Here is a 14,649-nt window from a genome sequence, read left to right as displayed (position 1 = left end):
GGGTGTTTCAAATATTTCTTAAGGGACCTCGCCCCCTAGAAGTCGGCTCCTATGCGTCAGGGGGGAAACTTGAGGCGAAGAGGGAGCAGAGGACGCCACTTCAGGGCTTGGCGCGCGCGGGGGCGCGCTACCGGGTGTCTCCTCCTTCCCTTCTCCCCCGCCAAGCACGCGCCCCACGCCCCCCTCCAGGGACCCGGCTGCCTCAGGCCTCGCCCCCTCCCCGCGCGCCCGGCTCCTTAGCTCTGCCCCCTGGAGTCCCGTCGACCGGCTTCCTCACAGGCGCCGCACAAAAGCCGCCGCCGCCGCTTCCCCCTCAGGCGCTTCGTCCCGGGGCTGTTGCAGAGCAGCGCAGCAGCGCGCAATTCGCCTCAGGTGGTCAGAGCGGGCGGCACCGAGTCCGGAGCGGGCTGGCCTGACTTTGCGGGGAGCGGCGGCGGCGGCGGCGCCCTGGCTCGGGCGGCGGCCCTCCTCCGGGAGCCGAAGCGACGATGGAGCAGCAGCAGCAGCCGAACCACGAGCCGCACCGCCACCCGGCGCAGGAGCGCTCACGCTCGCACACCGTCACCACCACCGCCAGCAGCTCCTTCACGGCCAACTGGTCGTCCGCTTCCAGCACGCTCGCCTACGACCGCGAGTTCCTGAGGACGCTGCCCGGGATCCTCATGGTGGCCGAGATTGTAAGTAGCCCAAGCTGAGGACCAGCAGCAGCAGCGCGTCTCGCTTGCTCGCGAGGAAACGTGCGCCGCGCAGGACTAGGAGCTGCTGCAGCCACAGCCCGCGCTCGCTGGGACCGATCTTCGGCTGCACAACCCGGACCTGCCACTTTATCCGGGAGGGAGCCCCATTGAGTTCCATGGAGCTTACTTCCGAGTAGACACGGTTGCTATTTCCGCTCTTCTTCTTGTCCACATCCCCCTCGCCAGTACATTTCTCTCTCTTTTTTAAAAAATAATTTTTATTAGTTTTCCAAATTTTAACAAATCTATCCAAATTATTAAATTTAATACAATTAAAAAATAATTATTATAATTAGGTTTCCGCTCCTGTTACAAACACATGTCCAAATGCTTCTTGGTGTTGCCACTTCTAGCCCAGTGCATAGCTCTCCCTGCCCCTAGGCAGAAGGGTTCAGTTCCCAGGGCAGGTGTAAAGTAGAAAATGCAATAAAATCAAGTATCTGAAGCTTCTCTCACATGGAATTGTCTCTGCCCCCGGAGTGTTTTGGAACGGGATGTGTTTATAAAATAAAGCTGGGGTGCAAGGGAGAGAGATCCGTCCCTGCACTTCCCTTGGACTTGGAATATTTCACAGAATCCAAATGGGAAGGGATCCCCGAGGGTCATCTAGTCCAACCCCCTGCAACGCAGGAATCTTTTCACCCAATGTGGGGCTCGAACCAATAACCCTGAGATTAAGAGTTTAATGCTCTGCCGACTGAGCTATCAACATGTGTGGCTTGTAGTGGATGGGGGAAGAGAGAAGAAAATGACTTTATATATGCTCAGAGGCACGCCCATTGCTTTAAAAGTGGCAAGACTTGAGCATTGTGAGCTAGTCAAAAACCCCGCACCAATTAATAAGAACTGATTTAGATACAACTGAACAGGTGTAACGCTTGTTTGGAGATACCATTTGTGATGTGGAAATAGGATACTGTTTCTTCATTGTAACTTTTTGCTGTGAGCAACCCCCTAAAAGGGAAGAAGAAAGGGGGAGGGGAGAAGGATTCATGCATTAAGATCATTTTAACTGCTAAGGGACCTCAGTTCCTTTATTTTGTTATGAGAGATCTGGAAGATGCAGGAGTAATACAGATGGTTGCTTTCAAATCTACCAAAGAACGGTTTCCTCTCTCCATTTCTGTTTCTTACCTGAGCTTTGTTCTGTGCTTGCTGTCCACTGACGGTTCTTAACACACCTCTCCCAACTTGTTGCAAATTCATTCCAGCCTGACAGATCATTTGGGCAGCAGAGAGTTAGACAAAGAACCTATGCCCTGGAGTAAGGGGGGGGGGATCTCCTTTCCCCCAGCTATCTGAATAAGAAGCTCCTTAGGGCCATTTCCTCTGGTTGTTGTTTTCTTTGTTGAAATGGAGGTGCTAAAGTGGTTGTAGGCTGGACAGGTTATTGTTGCCCGTAATAGGTCACCTGAGGCAAGATTAGAATCCTGGTGTCAGGTGAATCCTGAATAACTCAAGATAGGCTGGCTGGGCACATTCACAACAGTCTTTTATCTCCTGTTAAGCACTTCAGTACCTACGGCCAGAATGGCATTCTGTTAAGCCTTTAGTAGTGAAGAGGAAGAAAACTTCCCAGGAATGTGCCTAACAGCCTAAATATCCCCCCCCCCCAAGAATGTGTGCTGTAGGAGAGCCCAGAGATGGGAGCGCAGAGGTTTCTTGAACAACTCCCATTATCAAGGTGTGTAGTAGTATAGTATTATACTATACTGTGGTCTAATCCACTGAGCCTCTTGGGCTTGGCGATCGGAAGGTCGGCGGTTCGAATCCCCGCAATGGGGTGAGCTCCCGTTGCTCTGTCTCAGCTCCTGCCAACCTAGCAATTTGAAAGCACGCCAGTGCAAGTAGATAAATAGGTACTGCTGCGGCGGGAAGGTAAACGTCGTTTCTGTGCACTCTGGTTTCCATCACGGTGTCCCATTGCGCCAGACGCAGTTTAGTCATTCTGGACACATGACCCGGAAAGCTGTCTGTGGACAAACGCCGGCTCCTTTGGCCTGAAAAGCGAGATGAGCGCCACAACCCCATAGTCGCCTTTGACTGGACTTAACCGTCCAGGAGTCCTTTACCTTTTACCTTAGTATAGTACAGTGGTGCCCCTCGCAAGACGAAATTAATTCGTTCCGCGAGTCGTTTCGTATTTGTGAAAATTTCGTCTTGCGAAGTGCGATTTCCCATAGGAATGCATTGTGCAAAAAATAATAATCGCAAAATGTTTTCGTCTTGCGAAGCACGACCATAGAAAAATTCGTCTTGCGAGTCGCCTAAAAAAACGCAAAACCCTTTCGTCTAGCGAGTTTTTCGTTGCGCGAGGCATTCGTCTTGCGAGGTACCTCTGTATAGTGAATTGGAAGTACAGTAGACTACAGCAGCAGGTGTTTATGTTACCCATATTTTCTTTAATTTTTTAAAAAAGAAAAATATTTATATGCTGCCTTTCTGTCTTGAGCAGGTAGCCTGGAGCACAACCCAACAATAGAAAGGTTTTTAAATTGTAATACAGTAGTACCTTGGTTTACGAACTTAACCCGTTCCGGAAGTCCATTCTTAAACCAAAGCGTTCTTAAACAAAGGCGTGCTTTCCCATAGTAGTGGGGGACTCAATTTACAAATGGAACCCACTCAACATGTTCTGCTTCCAAGGCAAAGTTCACAAACCACAAGACCTACTTCCGGGTTTGCAGCGTTCTTAATCCAAGTTGTTCATAAACTAAGCTGTTCTTAAACCAAGGTACCAGTGTACAGGCAACTCACCATTGATGCGGGAGTTACATTCTGAGGCACACCCATGGGGGGGAAAGCATGCAAACACCACCGTCGCTCCCTCCAAACCTCCTTGCTTAAGCTCCCATCTCTCCGCAGGCCTCGAGGCCTCCTGGAATTGCACTTGCAAATGCTCATGGAGTTGCTAGATGCCATTTCTGCACTCTTTTAGGCCAGTTTTTGCCGCTTCCGGGTTTGTGGCGAAGTGCATGGTTGCGGATGACTTGAATATGCATAGATGGGGAGTTGCCTGTATTTTTTTTTTAAAAAAGCAGATGAAACCGTTACCAAAAAGGGAGACAGAAGTGTGAAACTGGGCGTGTCAGTTTAGGGTTGGTGCCTGCTCTATATAATACAGGATTGTCCCATATTTCAATGTAAAATGCTATGTCCTGTATTGATACAGTTTTGTGCTGTATTTCAGATCATCTCTCTCTCTCTGCCAAGTTAGCGACCTTCTCCAAATGCATGTGTTTGAAAAGGTGTGTGAAAAGTAATGTATTTAAGCTCTGAGTAGCCAAGCACAGACAGATTTACAAATTCATGTTTGTGTGTTTGTGCGCATGTGACAAATTCCAGAGGGGCCATCCTGTTAGGCTGCAGTAGATTGTAATGGTTACAGGTGGGTAGCCGTGTTGGTCTGCCATAGTCAAAACAAAATCGAAAATTCTTTCTAGTAGCACCTTAGAGACCAACTGAGTTTGTTCCTGGTATGAGCTTTCGTGTGCATGCAGGTATCTGAAGTAGATTGTAATGGATTGCTTTGAAGTCACTTCAGCACCAGATAGAAAGAAAGAAAGAAAGAAAGAAAGAAAGAAAGAAAGAAATCACCCCCAACCGCCCCCTGCATTTTTCCAGAACAAAGGTGGCAACCCTATGTGTCATACCAAATACATTTGCATGATTTGTCCCATCATGATTTTGAAATACTGTAAAAACAAACATTAATCAATACAATATTTTAAAACGGTGGCTAAGACAAGCAGTGATAAAACGTCTTAGGCAAGATAAAAATTTGAAGGCTTTGGAGAATTAAAACAAGTTTGGCCTGGCATTAGATATACAAGAAAGTGGGCATCAGTTGTGCCTCTCCAGGGAGATGGTACCATAACTAGGGTGCCGCAAGGGACTTATAGGCATGCTGGAACATTTCTTTGCCTGGATGCCATCAGGGAGCAGAACCAATCAGGAGTCACAGATAAAGGAACCCCAGAGCCTGGGTGGTCCTACAGCAGGGGTCAGCAACCTTTTTCAGCCGTGGGCCGGTCCACCGTCCCTCAGACCATGTGGTGGGCCGGACTATATTTTTTTTGGGGGGGGGGAATGAACAAATTCCTATGCCCCACAAATAACCCAGAGATGCATTTTAAATAAAAGCACACATTCTACTCATGTAAGAACACCAGGCAGGCCCCACAAATAATCCAGAAATGCATTTTAAATAAAAGGACACATTCTACTCATGTAAAAACATGCTGAGTCCCAGACCGTCCGCGGGCCGGATTGAGAAGGCGATTGGGCTGGATCCGGCCCCCGGGCCTTAGGTTGCCTACCCCTGTCCTGCAGGGTCTAAGTGCCCTCATTCGCACACTCACCAGCTACTGGTGGTAATAATGCAAGATCTCCCGTTGATCTGAGCGGAGAAGCATGATGGTGCTGGAGGTTCCATACTGCTTGGGCTTAAAAAGTAAATAATAAGTACTTTGAATTGGAATAAAAAGCAGAACAGAAGGCAACTGATATAGCAACTGACTTGCATGATGAGGGAAAAAATGACCCTGGTCAAAATACATGCTAGTTTGTATCTGCTAGAGCAGGGGTCCCCAAACTAAGGCCCGGGGGCCGGATGTGGCCCAATCGCCTTTTAAATGCGGCCCGCGGACGGTCCAGGAATCAGCGTGTTTTTACATGAGTAGAATGTGTCCTTTTATTTAAAATGCATCTCTGGGTTATTTGTGGGGCATAGGAATTTGTTCATTTTCCCCCCCAAAATATAGTCCAGCGCCCCCACAAGGTCTGAGGGACAGTGGACCGGCCCCCTGCTGAAAAAGTTTGCTGACTCCTGTGCTGGAGTTTCCAAAGAGTCTTCAAAAGCAGCCCCACTTACTTATAGAGAGCATTACAGTAATCCATCACTGATTCAGGTAAATGTGACCCTGGCCGGCTCCCCCTTTTCCAGGAATGCATGCAGTTGGCAAGTAGCCTAAGCCGTGCAAAAGCACTGACCACAGCTGCCCCTTGGTTCTTCAAGACTCTTAAGTGATACAGGGAGCCTAGTATCCACAAACTGCAGATCTAGCTCTTCAAGGGGAGTATAACCCCATCCAGAATGGACTCTGTTCCTATCCAAAGATCGGCAATCCTATCACTTAAGGGCATTTCTTTTTTGTCTGGATCGAGTCAGTCTCATTCTCCTCCACCTAATCCATTGCTCATCCCGGACACAAATTTGAGACCTCAGTTCTAGCACTGTACAGATATACCCAAGATGGCATACATGGTTTAAGCGACCAAAACAAAATGAAACAGCCCTCAGGTTGCATTGATAAAATCCTGAAATCACATTGATAAAAATAGCAGCAACCAAAGCCCATCATCTGATAACCAAACTTAAAAAAAAGGCATCCTGAAATAAAACAATTCTTTCTTCTTGAAAGGTTCATGGGATTTGCAGGTAACTCTAATTTTATTATTGCTGATTTTTTCATATTTTTCAAGTGCTACAGCAGCAGCTAATTACCTTCGCTGCAACTCTTCAGAGGGAAGCAGTTTGAAACTCTTGGTTTTGTTTTGCATTGAAGTAGTTTGTGCAAAAGTTATCTTTTTTGAGGACCACGCTGAAGGCAGAATAACTTTTGGTTTGGTTTCAGCATGCCTGAGTAACCATGACTGGCATAGAAAAAGGGCTGCTTAAAGCCCAATGTTTTATTTCTTTAGAATAAATAAATGCATTTAAATTTATCTGCAATGGTATCAAGAATGCTCCTGCGGGGGAAATGTTGTTACTTCATGGGAACGCAGTGTGAGTCTGAAGATCTGCCCACACAGATCAAGTAGTAACTGTAACTGTTCTGTTTTGTTTTTGTCCTGGGCCTTTGTCGAACAGGTTATTTACACATCCAGAACCTCTCTTCTAAAGCCTGTTCCATAGTGTACTCTTGAGGTATCACTCTCTCTCCTGCCACACTTATTAACTGCCACCACGCCTTCAGTGCTGTGTTCTGCCAAAGTTCCCGAGCATTATTAGAGAGACCGGGGTGCTTTCTGTTTGAATGCGTTCAACATATACTTCTGACATCTCGCTACGCAAAACAGAAACATTCAAAACAGCAGAAAATGCTGTTATTTGCAAACAGTGATCCATAAGCTAGTTATGTCAGGCTATGTAAATATAAAGTCGGAAACATTCCTGCTATGATCTTGACCGTCGGTGCTTTAGCTCATTATAAAGAGTGCTGTGTGTGTTTTGGGTGCTCACCCCTAGCACAAATTAATTTTAAGTGGTTAATGATTAGGGGATCTAAAACCCTTTGTTCTGCTCCTCTCTCTTTTTTTTGCAAGTCCTCCTTTATACCTTTTACGAATTGTTCTACTTGACTGTTTGGCTTTGATGATGTAAATAGGCTGTTTGCTTGATCACGTCTACCTTGATGCCTTGGGAGTGGAAAGCTGCTGTTGGCTTTGCAGATAAAACAATGGGTTGGTGGAACGCTCAACTCACTTCCTCATGGCTTCCAAACAAAAGCAGCCTGATAGGAAACAGAGGCATTTTAGAACTTTGGGAATAGGGCGGGTGAAGAACTATCTTACAAAATGTTGACTAAAGCTGCAATTCTTATGCCAGGGCTGTGTGTGTGTGTGTCCCTCTTCCTCGTCAAGTACATCTTTAAAATAGTTCAGATACCAAACTTTGTTGTTTTGTATTCCCCAAAACACTCTTCTTCAAAGTGTTCTCCTAACTTGCGGCTGAATTCTCAAAGTTGCTTTGCTCTTCTTTCATAAAACTGTTGTTGTTTGCAGGTAGTTATTATTCATATTTGCAGCACATAATGGCTGCAATCTATAGGAATTGTTTGCAATATTTTGATTAAGTCTGTGGGATTCTTTTGGAGCAGGAGTCCCCATCTTCACTGATTTGGTTATTTTGCATAGCTGCTTCGAAGGAAATCATCAGAAATGGATGGGTAGAAATTCTCCATGATAATTACGGCAACAACAACAACAACAACACACATTTGATTCCTTGCAGCAAAATAGAAAATAGTCACAGACAGTGAAGAGGGACAGTTGCTCTGAAATTTTGAGATAGCTCATTTGATAGATCATGTGACTCAGGATCATGGGTTCGAGTCACAAGTCAGAAAAAAAGAATCTGGCATTGCAGGGGGTTGGACTAGATAGCCCTCGTGGTCCCTCCCAACTCTACAATTTTGTGATTCCATGCCAGTGTTTGTGATCACCTTCACTATGCTCTTCTTTGCAGTTATTGCCTATATCTTGTAAACGATGAAACCATACACCAAGCTACCTCCAGCAACAGCATTCCTCTAGCTCAGGGTGGTCCACCTTTTCATACCAAGTGGGCTGCAAGAGTACTTCAACATTGAATTCATAGCTGGGGCGCTGTGTTCCTCTTCCTCGTCAAGTACACCTTTAAAATAGTGCCTTATTGCACGGGAAGAAGGTGGTGAGACTCTGGCAGGGTCCTAGAGCCCTCCTACCTTCTTCCCAAAGATGGGAAAGTTCTAACTAGACTTTGGCAAGGAGACAGGATGACTCTGGGACCCTGTTAGAGACCTCATGCCACCTTCTCAAAGCCCAGGAGGGCTGTTGGTGGGGAACGGGATATCAAATGTTGCTGAGACCGCCAAAAAAGGCCTTCAGGGATGTCTTGTTTGGTGCCATTATTGTACCTTTAGTAACATGTTGTTATCTTCTTAGTTAAAAGAGTGCAAGTTAATCTAGAGCTAAGAGCAGCGTTCGAAATCCGCCAGGTGCCAGCTACATTTTGCACCTGGCTATTGGCCGCTCGCAGCCAGGTGAAGACGCCTGGGCGCCAGGATGTCACCTGACGTCTCCGCCTTCTGGAGGTGTCATACCTGAGGATCCTTGGATCCGGACTGTTTTCACACACTAATACCCCATCCTGTAGAATTCTATCAGTTATATTTTATCTGCACAATCGGAATGAATTTCAGGAACCAAAAAGTCGTGTTTTTCAATATGGCTTTCGAGCCGCCTGGCCCCAAAATGGCAACTGGGCATTCCGTTTTGGTGGCTGCAACCCTGGTTAATGGAGCCATTTGGCACCTAGCTTACATATCTGAGTTTCTAACACTGGCTAAGTGTAAAAATATTTTATTTTTAAATTGGATCATTGCTACTGAACACAAACTAGGGATTATTCTGAGGGCAGGGACTGTTTTACTCCTGATTTTTGTAATAAACTCTGGGGGCCTTTTGGATAAATGATTTGAATACTATCAGGGTGGATTTGATTTAAATCAAACTGATTTAAATCACGATTTAAATCACTAGTCAGTAAGGCTTGATTTAAATCACAGTTTTCTACATAAAGTCTAATTCTTGCTGGTATAACTTTAATATGCAAGTAGATGAAGATTTTTAGAATAACAACTTTTCATATTAGCTTTTTTAACCCCAGATTAATAGGTTAATCATTCATATTTGGACAACTTTTCTGTTGTACTTAAGAAGGAGAAAAATAATCACTACCTTAATAATAACAATTTAAATAGATTTATTAGATCCATTCCACTCCAAACAATCAGAAACTATTCTATTCACTGAACTTCTTGAAACTTAGCACTGAAGGGGTTGATTCTGTATTCATAGGTTTGTAGAACAATAGGATTAAGGTCTTTTTCTCAACTCTGTTCATGTTATAACATTTTTGCTGTGAAGAAGAGGCATGTGATCTCTGCTGAGTCAAATTCAGTTTTGAGAACTGCAAAAGTAAACCAAGCATCTGTGATAATATCTTGTAGGCAGAGAAACTGCCCAATAATTTTACAAAAAACCTCTGGAAGAGCATAAATGACATTGTGAATGGATTAATGGGATTTATTTACCAAAAAAAAATTAAACATATACAGCCTTATTCTACATGATTAAAAAACTAATCTTTATTTCATGATTGAATAACCTTTGGATGGTAATATATTTTCCTCAAAAAGCATTTTATTTTAAAAAAATCTGATTTAAATTTTAAAAAAAACCGATTTAAATTTTAAAAAATCCGATTTTTTTTTTAAATCATTGGTTTTTATCCACCCTGAATACTATATAGGGCAAGCTCTCTCCATCCCTCTGTCCGCTCCCATAAAGCTTCCCTTTTTTCCTGCGATCCAGGTAGTGCCTCTCATAAGGCATTTTATGTTTGTCTTTCCAGTAATCTTATGATTAAATGATGAGACACTTCCAAGCTGTTACAGATCCTGTTGCAGAATGTTCAGGTTGCCAAGGATGTGGTCCATGTGTTTACTTTCTTGACAGGGGCGTTTGAGAGGACACACGTTTTACTAGTAAGCTGAATGTTCAGAGGCTACCAAAACCTGACTGTAGAATTGTCATGCAGGAAAAAGCAGAAGCTAGAGCTGAAGCTTGACTAATTTCTTGCCAAAGATTGCATTGGAGTTCCATTGCTGCCCTTTTTAATGTGGATTTTTAAGACAAAAATTTGTCTTCTTATCTCAAAAGGGGAAATATTTAATGGAATTTTGGGTGAAATCATGTGCCTTTTGCAAATCCTGGCCTACCTGGTTTTTGGTGGACCTCTCTAGGGGGGATGCATGAGGGCAACTGAACTATTTCACTTGGCACACAAGGGCAAATAGCTGCAACTTTTCCAGCAGTGAAACTAGTGTTTCAGCCATACTAGTGTTGCACCCCCAAACCAGTTTTATTGCTGAATGTCAACTGCAGATTTTACTTCCTAAGAAGATCTAGCAACAGAGTGTTGAGGACATCAATCTCCTGATTGCATCTGTCCTATACACTTAAGGTCACTTCATTTTAGAAATCTTTTGTTTTATATACACTAAAAGTGGGGAAGGGAGCAAAGTACTCTGAATATTTGACTAAGCACCTACTCTTCCTGTTCAGGTAAAAATCCCAGTGTAGTCAAATTTCAAAAGGTAGCAGACCTGTAAATTTTGTGTGAGTTGTCTGTTTCTTTTCTTAACAAGGTGGCTATTGGGAGGTCTTTTAAAATATGTTACATTGTTATTATCTTTTCTTCATAATGAATAATCAGAACTCCACTTGAGCGTGTTCCATGTTGTGTTTGTGTGTGCATCCATGTTTTCCTTGCTTTGAAAACGTACCATTATTTTAAACTCTGTCTCCTGACAGACCTACAACTGTCCAGTATGTTTCCTTGAGAAATATGGCGTATTTTTCACTCCATAAGACGCACCTGAACATAAGACTCACCTAGTTTTTAGAGAAGGAAAGGGGGAAAGCCCTGCTTTTTTGAGGATCAGCTGAAAGTGGTGCAGCTTTTTTTGCAAAGGGAAAAGCCCTGCTTTTTTGAGGATCAGCTGAAAGTGGTGCAGCTTTTTTGCAAAGGGAAAAGCCCTGCTTTTTTGAGGATCAGCTGAAAGTGGTGCAGCTTTATTTGCAAAGGGAAAAGCCCTGCTTTTTTGAGGATCAGCTGAAAGTGGTGCAGCTTTTTTTGCAAAGGGAAGAGCCCTGCTTTTTTGAGGATCAGCTGAAAGTGGTGCAGCTTCTTTTTCAAAGAGGAAAAGCCCCGTTTTTATGGGGTTCAACTCACAGTTCTGCAGCTTCTAGTCCTACAGCCATTTCTACAGTTTCCAGACAGATAATCTAATCAGCCAGTCACATGTTGCTGGGGAAACAAACAGCCTCCCTCTGCATTCAACAATGGAGGCCTGGGCAAGGGGGCGGGGCTGGAAAGGGAGCCTTATCTCTCTCCCAATCACTTGCTGAACAGCTGTTCAGCAGCTTCCTTTCAACACCCCCTTCTCTCTTTGCAAAAAAAAAGAGCATGATCTGCTTTTGGCCCCTAGGCAATTCGGCTCCAGGGACCATGCATTCGCTCCATAAGACGCACAGACATTTCCCCTTACTCTCTAGGAGGGAAAAAGTGTGTCTTATGGAGCGGAAAATACGGTAATTTGCTGTGCTTTACTGTGGGGTATTTTTTGGGGGGGGGTGTGATAAAAGTGGGGGATTGGTGGTGTCAAAGACAGGAAAAATGAAAAGTGACACATGGAATGAGCCCAGCACATCAAGAAAATGATGGAGAGATTGACAAGGGAATGAATTACCATTCAGTTCACATTTGGATTGAATGAAGGCCTAATGAAACAAAAAACACCAAGCCAGCAATGTGTACTCAGTGCTCATATGGAGGAAATTCTCTGGTCTTTTAAAAAGATGTGTGTGTGAACAACCCCTGACTTGCAGTGCAAACCTATGCAAGCTTACTTATCAGTAAAGGTAAGCCACAGTGTGTTCAGTGAGATTTACACCCAAGCAGTGCTATTTTTCTGGAAAAAGACGTGCTGGAACTCACCATGAATGCCTCCCTTGTTCTCGTATAATAGCAATGGTGCCCACCTGAGAGGTGCGGGAACTCCGTTCCAGTGAGTTTCGGCTGAAAAAATAAGCCCTGCTCCTAAGTAAATTTGTAGTCTTAAAGTATTCTTCCTATTTCATTTTCGGCTTCAGTCATATGCAGGTGGATGCTGCTATAACTGAAACCAGCAAATGTCAGTTAGTGTGATGGATAATCCATCCTTTGATACGCATGACTGAGACCATAGAGACAGAAAGCAGAAAATAAATGAACAGTTGTTCTTAATACATTTTGTGAATCGGCACCTGCGATTGTTTGCACGGGGCCCCACCGCCTCAAGCCTTCTGTTGAACAATCGGTGCCATATAATTGTGAATGACTAGTTTAATTATTAAAGGACATATAACCGCAAAACATGTCGCTACGTATAACTGTACTTGTATAACTGTGTGCATAACTTGCTCAGTCAAGGGAACTGTACAGCAGTTAGGGTTACAAATCTTACAAAGTTGCTCCTTGTCTTGATCCCTGGGAAAGACGTTTCTGAATTCCTATCTGCTGATTAGTCAAGACATTTTAGCCAAAGGTAAAACCTATCTATCTCTTTAGAGATACTCATAAGCATGAGACTTTTTAAAAGTGGCCAGATGTCTTGGCCCTTTCTGTGCCTTTTTGTTTATTGTTGTTGTTGTTGTTGTTGTTGTTGTTTGTTAGCTTCAATTGCACAGTTTTGATTAGATTCAAGCCATCCACCTTTGCATTAAATGTACCAGAGGTACCTATGCATATAAATTTGTACTTAACAATTTTTTTATACATGCAAATTATTATTATTATTGATTTTAAACAAATTGCTTCAAAGCGCACAGTGTTTGTGAGATTCCAGCCATCCATCTATGCATTAAATGCATAGGTACCAGAGGTATCTGTGCATATAAATTTGTACATACAAATGCAAAATAGCATCATGGGCTGCGTGCCCCAACTCTTTCATCTATCTAGCAACTCCTCCACCCCACCCAGTGGGTGAGCAGCCAAGATTTTTGGCATGTGGTCTGATATTGATGTAATATCCTTACGAAACTTTATTTGGTTGTTTGATCTATCGTAAGGCAACGTTGCTCTGGAATAACAACTTGATACAAATTCATTATTCCAGTGGGTAACATTTATGATATACAACAAAAACACAAGAAGTCTTTTGACACCTAAAATTTTTATTTTTTTAATTTTTTAAAATCTTGTAGGATGGCTTCCATGGGCTAGAGCCTGTTGTGATATTATTACAAGCCAAGCTGCGAACGCTGCAGCAGCGAGGCCAGCATGACTATTGTGTCTGTTTTTATCCTGTGGGAAAGCCACTAGTTCTACCAGCTTTCCCACACACGTGATGTTTTTTACTGTACTGTTGTATTTTACTTTCATTTTTTTTTTAACAAAATTTTATTAGCATTTTCATAATATAACACAAACCCAACCCCACACCTACAAATACAAATACAAATACAAATACACATAAAGTCAGGATTTTTCTTCTTGCTTATATACCTTACACACAAAAAAAAATTCTAGTTCTGAATCTTGACATTTGACTTCCCCCGCCTTTTCACCTTCGGTTTTAATTCAGTATACTATTTCCTTAACAACTTTTTTCTATAAAAAGATTTAACTTTACTTAAAAAAAGAAAACATACTTATCTCAATCTTTGCATTATAACCTAAATCATAACCAAATATTCTTATAGCTAAACTTATTTCTTCTGTCCTTTATCATGCTGCTTTTAACTTAAAATTCAATATCTCCTTGCTTAATTAAAATAAACTTGTAATTAACAGACTTCACACTCCGATTTCGGATACCATGGCAGACCATTTAAATTATACATTTAGTACTTCAACCCACTCCCCCTCTATCCATTGTCTTTTCCTGTCTTTCTCCACAGCCAAATCTCCCTTTGTCTTCCTCTGAGTGTCCACAGATCCAGGCAGCGTCCGCAACAAACCCAGCATCGAGCCTCAGGGCGTTCCTCATCTCCAATCTGGGCTCCTCCGATTTTTTTCCTCCTTCTTCTTGTAAAAATCTTAATTCCATGTCCCTTGCCCCCGAGCTGCCACCTCGGGGTCTGGATATTGTAAATTTTCCCGTTTCAAGTTCCTTTTCCTGTCGGGTTCGCCCAGCCATTTCAGACCATTCTCCAAGCGCCCCTCCCAGCTCTTTGCCAAGGCTTGATTCCATTGTGTAAAACTTTTGAAAGGCCTCCTCTGTGGAAAGTACATCCTTTTTATGAATAATTCCACTCAAGACCTGTAGTTTCCGATTAAGCAATTCCATCTGCAAGATAGTGAGCATTTCCTCATCCCTTAAATCAGAGTTCGATGCCAGCGCAATCACAAAGTCCAGCATTTTAAGAGAGAGGGTGAGTATCAGATTTCAGTTCCTGTCTCTTCCTTCCTTTGTTTCAATTTTTTCCCACGACAAACCAAGTCGCCGCCATTTCTCCGAAGCCGGAGTATAAAGACCAAAACTTCAAACGGAGATATTTTTTCCCCAGTTAACCCCCGAAGGGAGATCTCAACAGACTC

At 43.4% G+C, this 14,649-nt stretch overlaps 1 protein-coding gene across 1 annotated transcript in view; it reads left to right on the top strand.

Annotated features, from left to right (window-relative positions):
• The first annotated feature begins 447 nt into the window (after window positions 1-447).
• CMTM8 (CKLF like MARVEL transmembrane domain containing 8) overlaps window positions 448-14,649 on the top strand; it is a 45,075-nt gene continuing 30,873 nt past the window's right edge. Inside the window, exon 1 of the mRNA XM_033165853.1 lies at window positions 448-677. Within this exon, the coding sequence (XP_033021744.1) occupies window positions 489-677 (189 nt within the window). The 5' untranslated portion in view covers window positions 448-488. The remainder of the gene's footprint in view (window positions 678-14,649) is intronic.

The sequence above is a fragment of the Lacerta agilis genome, chromosome 12, assembly GCF_009819535.1.
Source record: "Lacerta agilis isolate rLacAgi1 chromosome 12, rLacAgi1.pri, whole genome shotgun sequence".
In the NCBI taxonomy this organism is placed as follows: Eukaryota; Metazoa; Chordata; class Lepidosauria; order Squamata; family Lacertidae; genus Lacerta; species Lacerta agilis.
The sequence above is the reverse complement of the archived record's forward strand: the minus strand, read 5'-3'. Positions and strand labels throughout refer to the sequence as shown.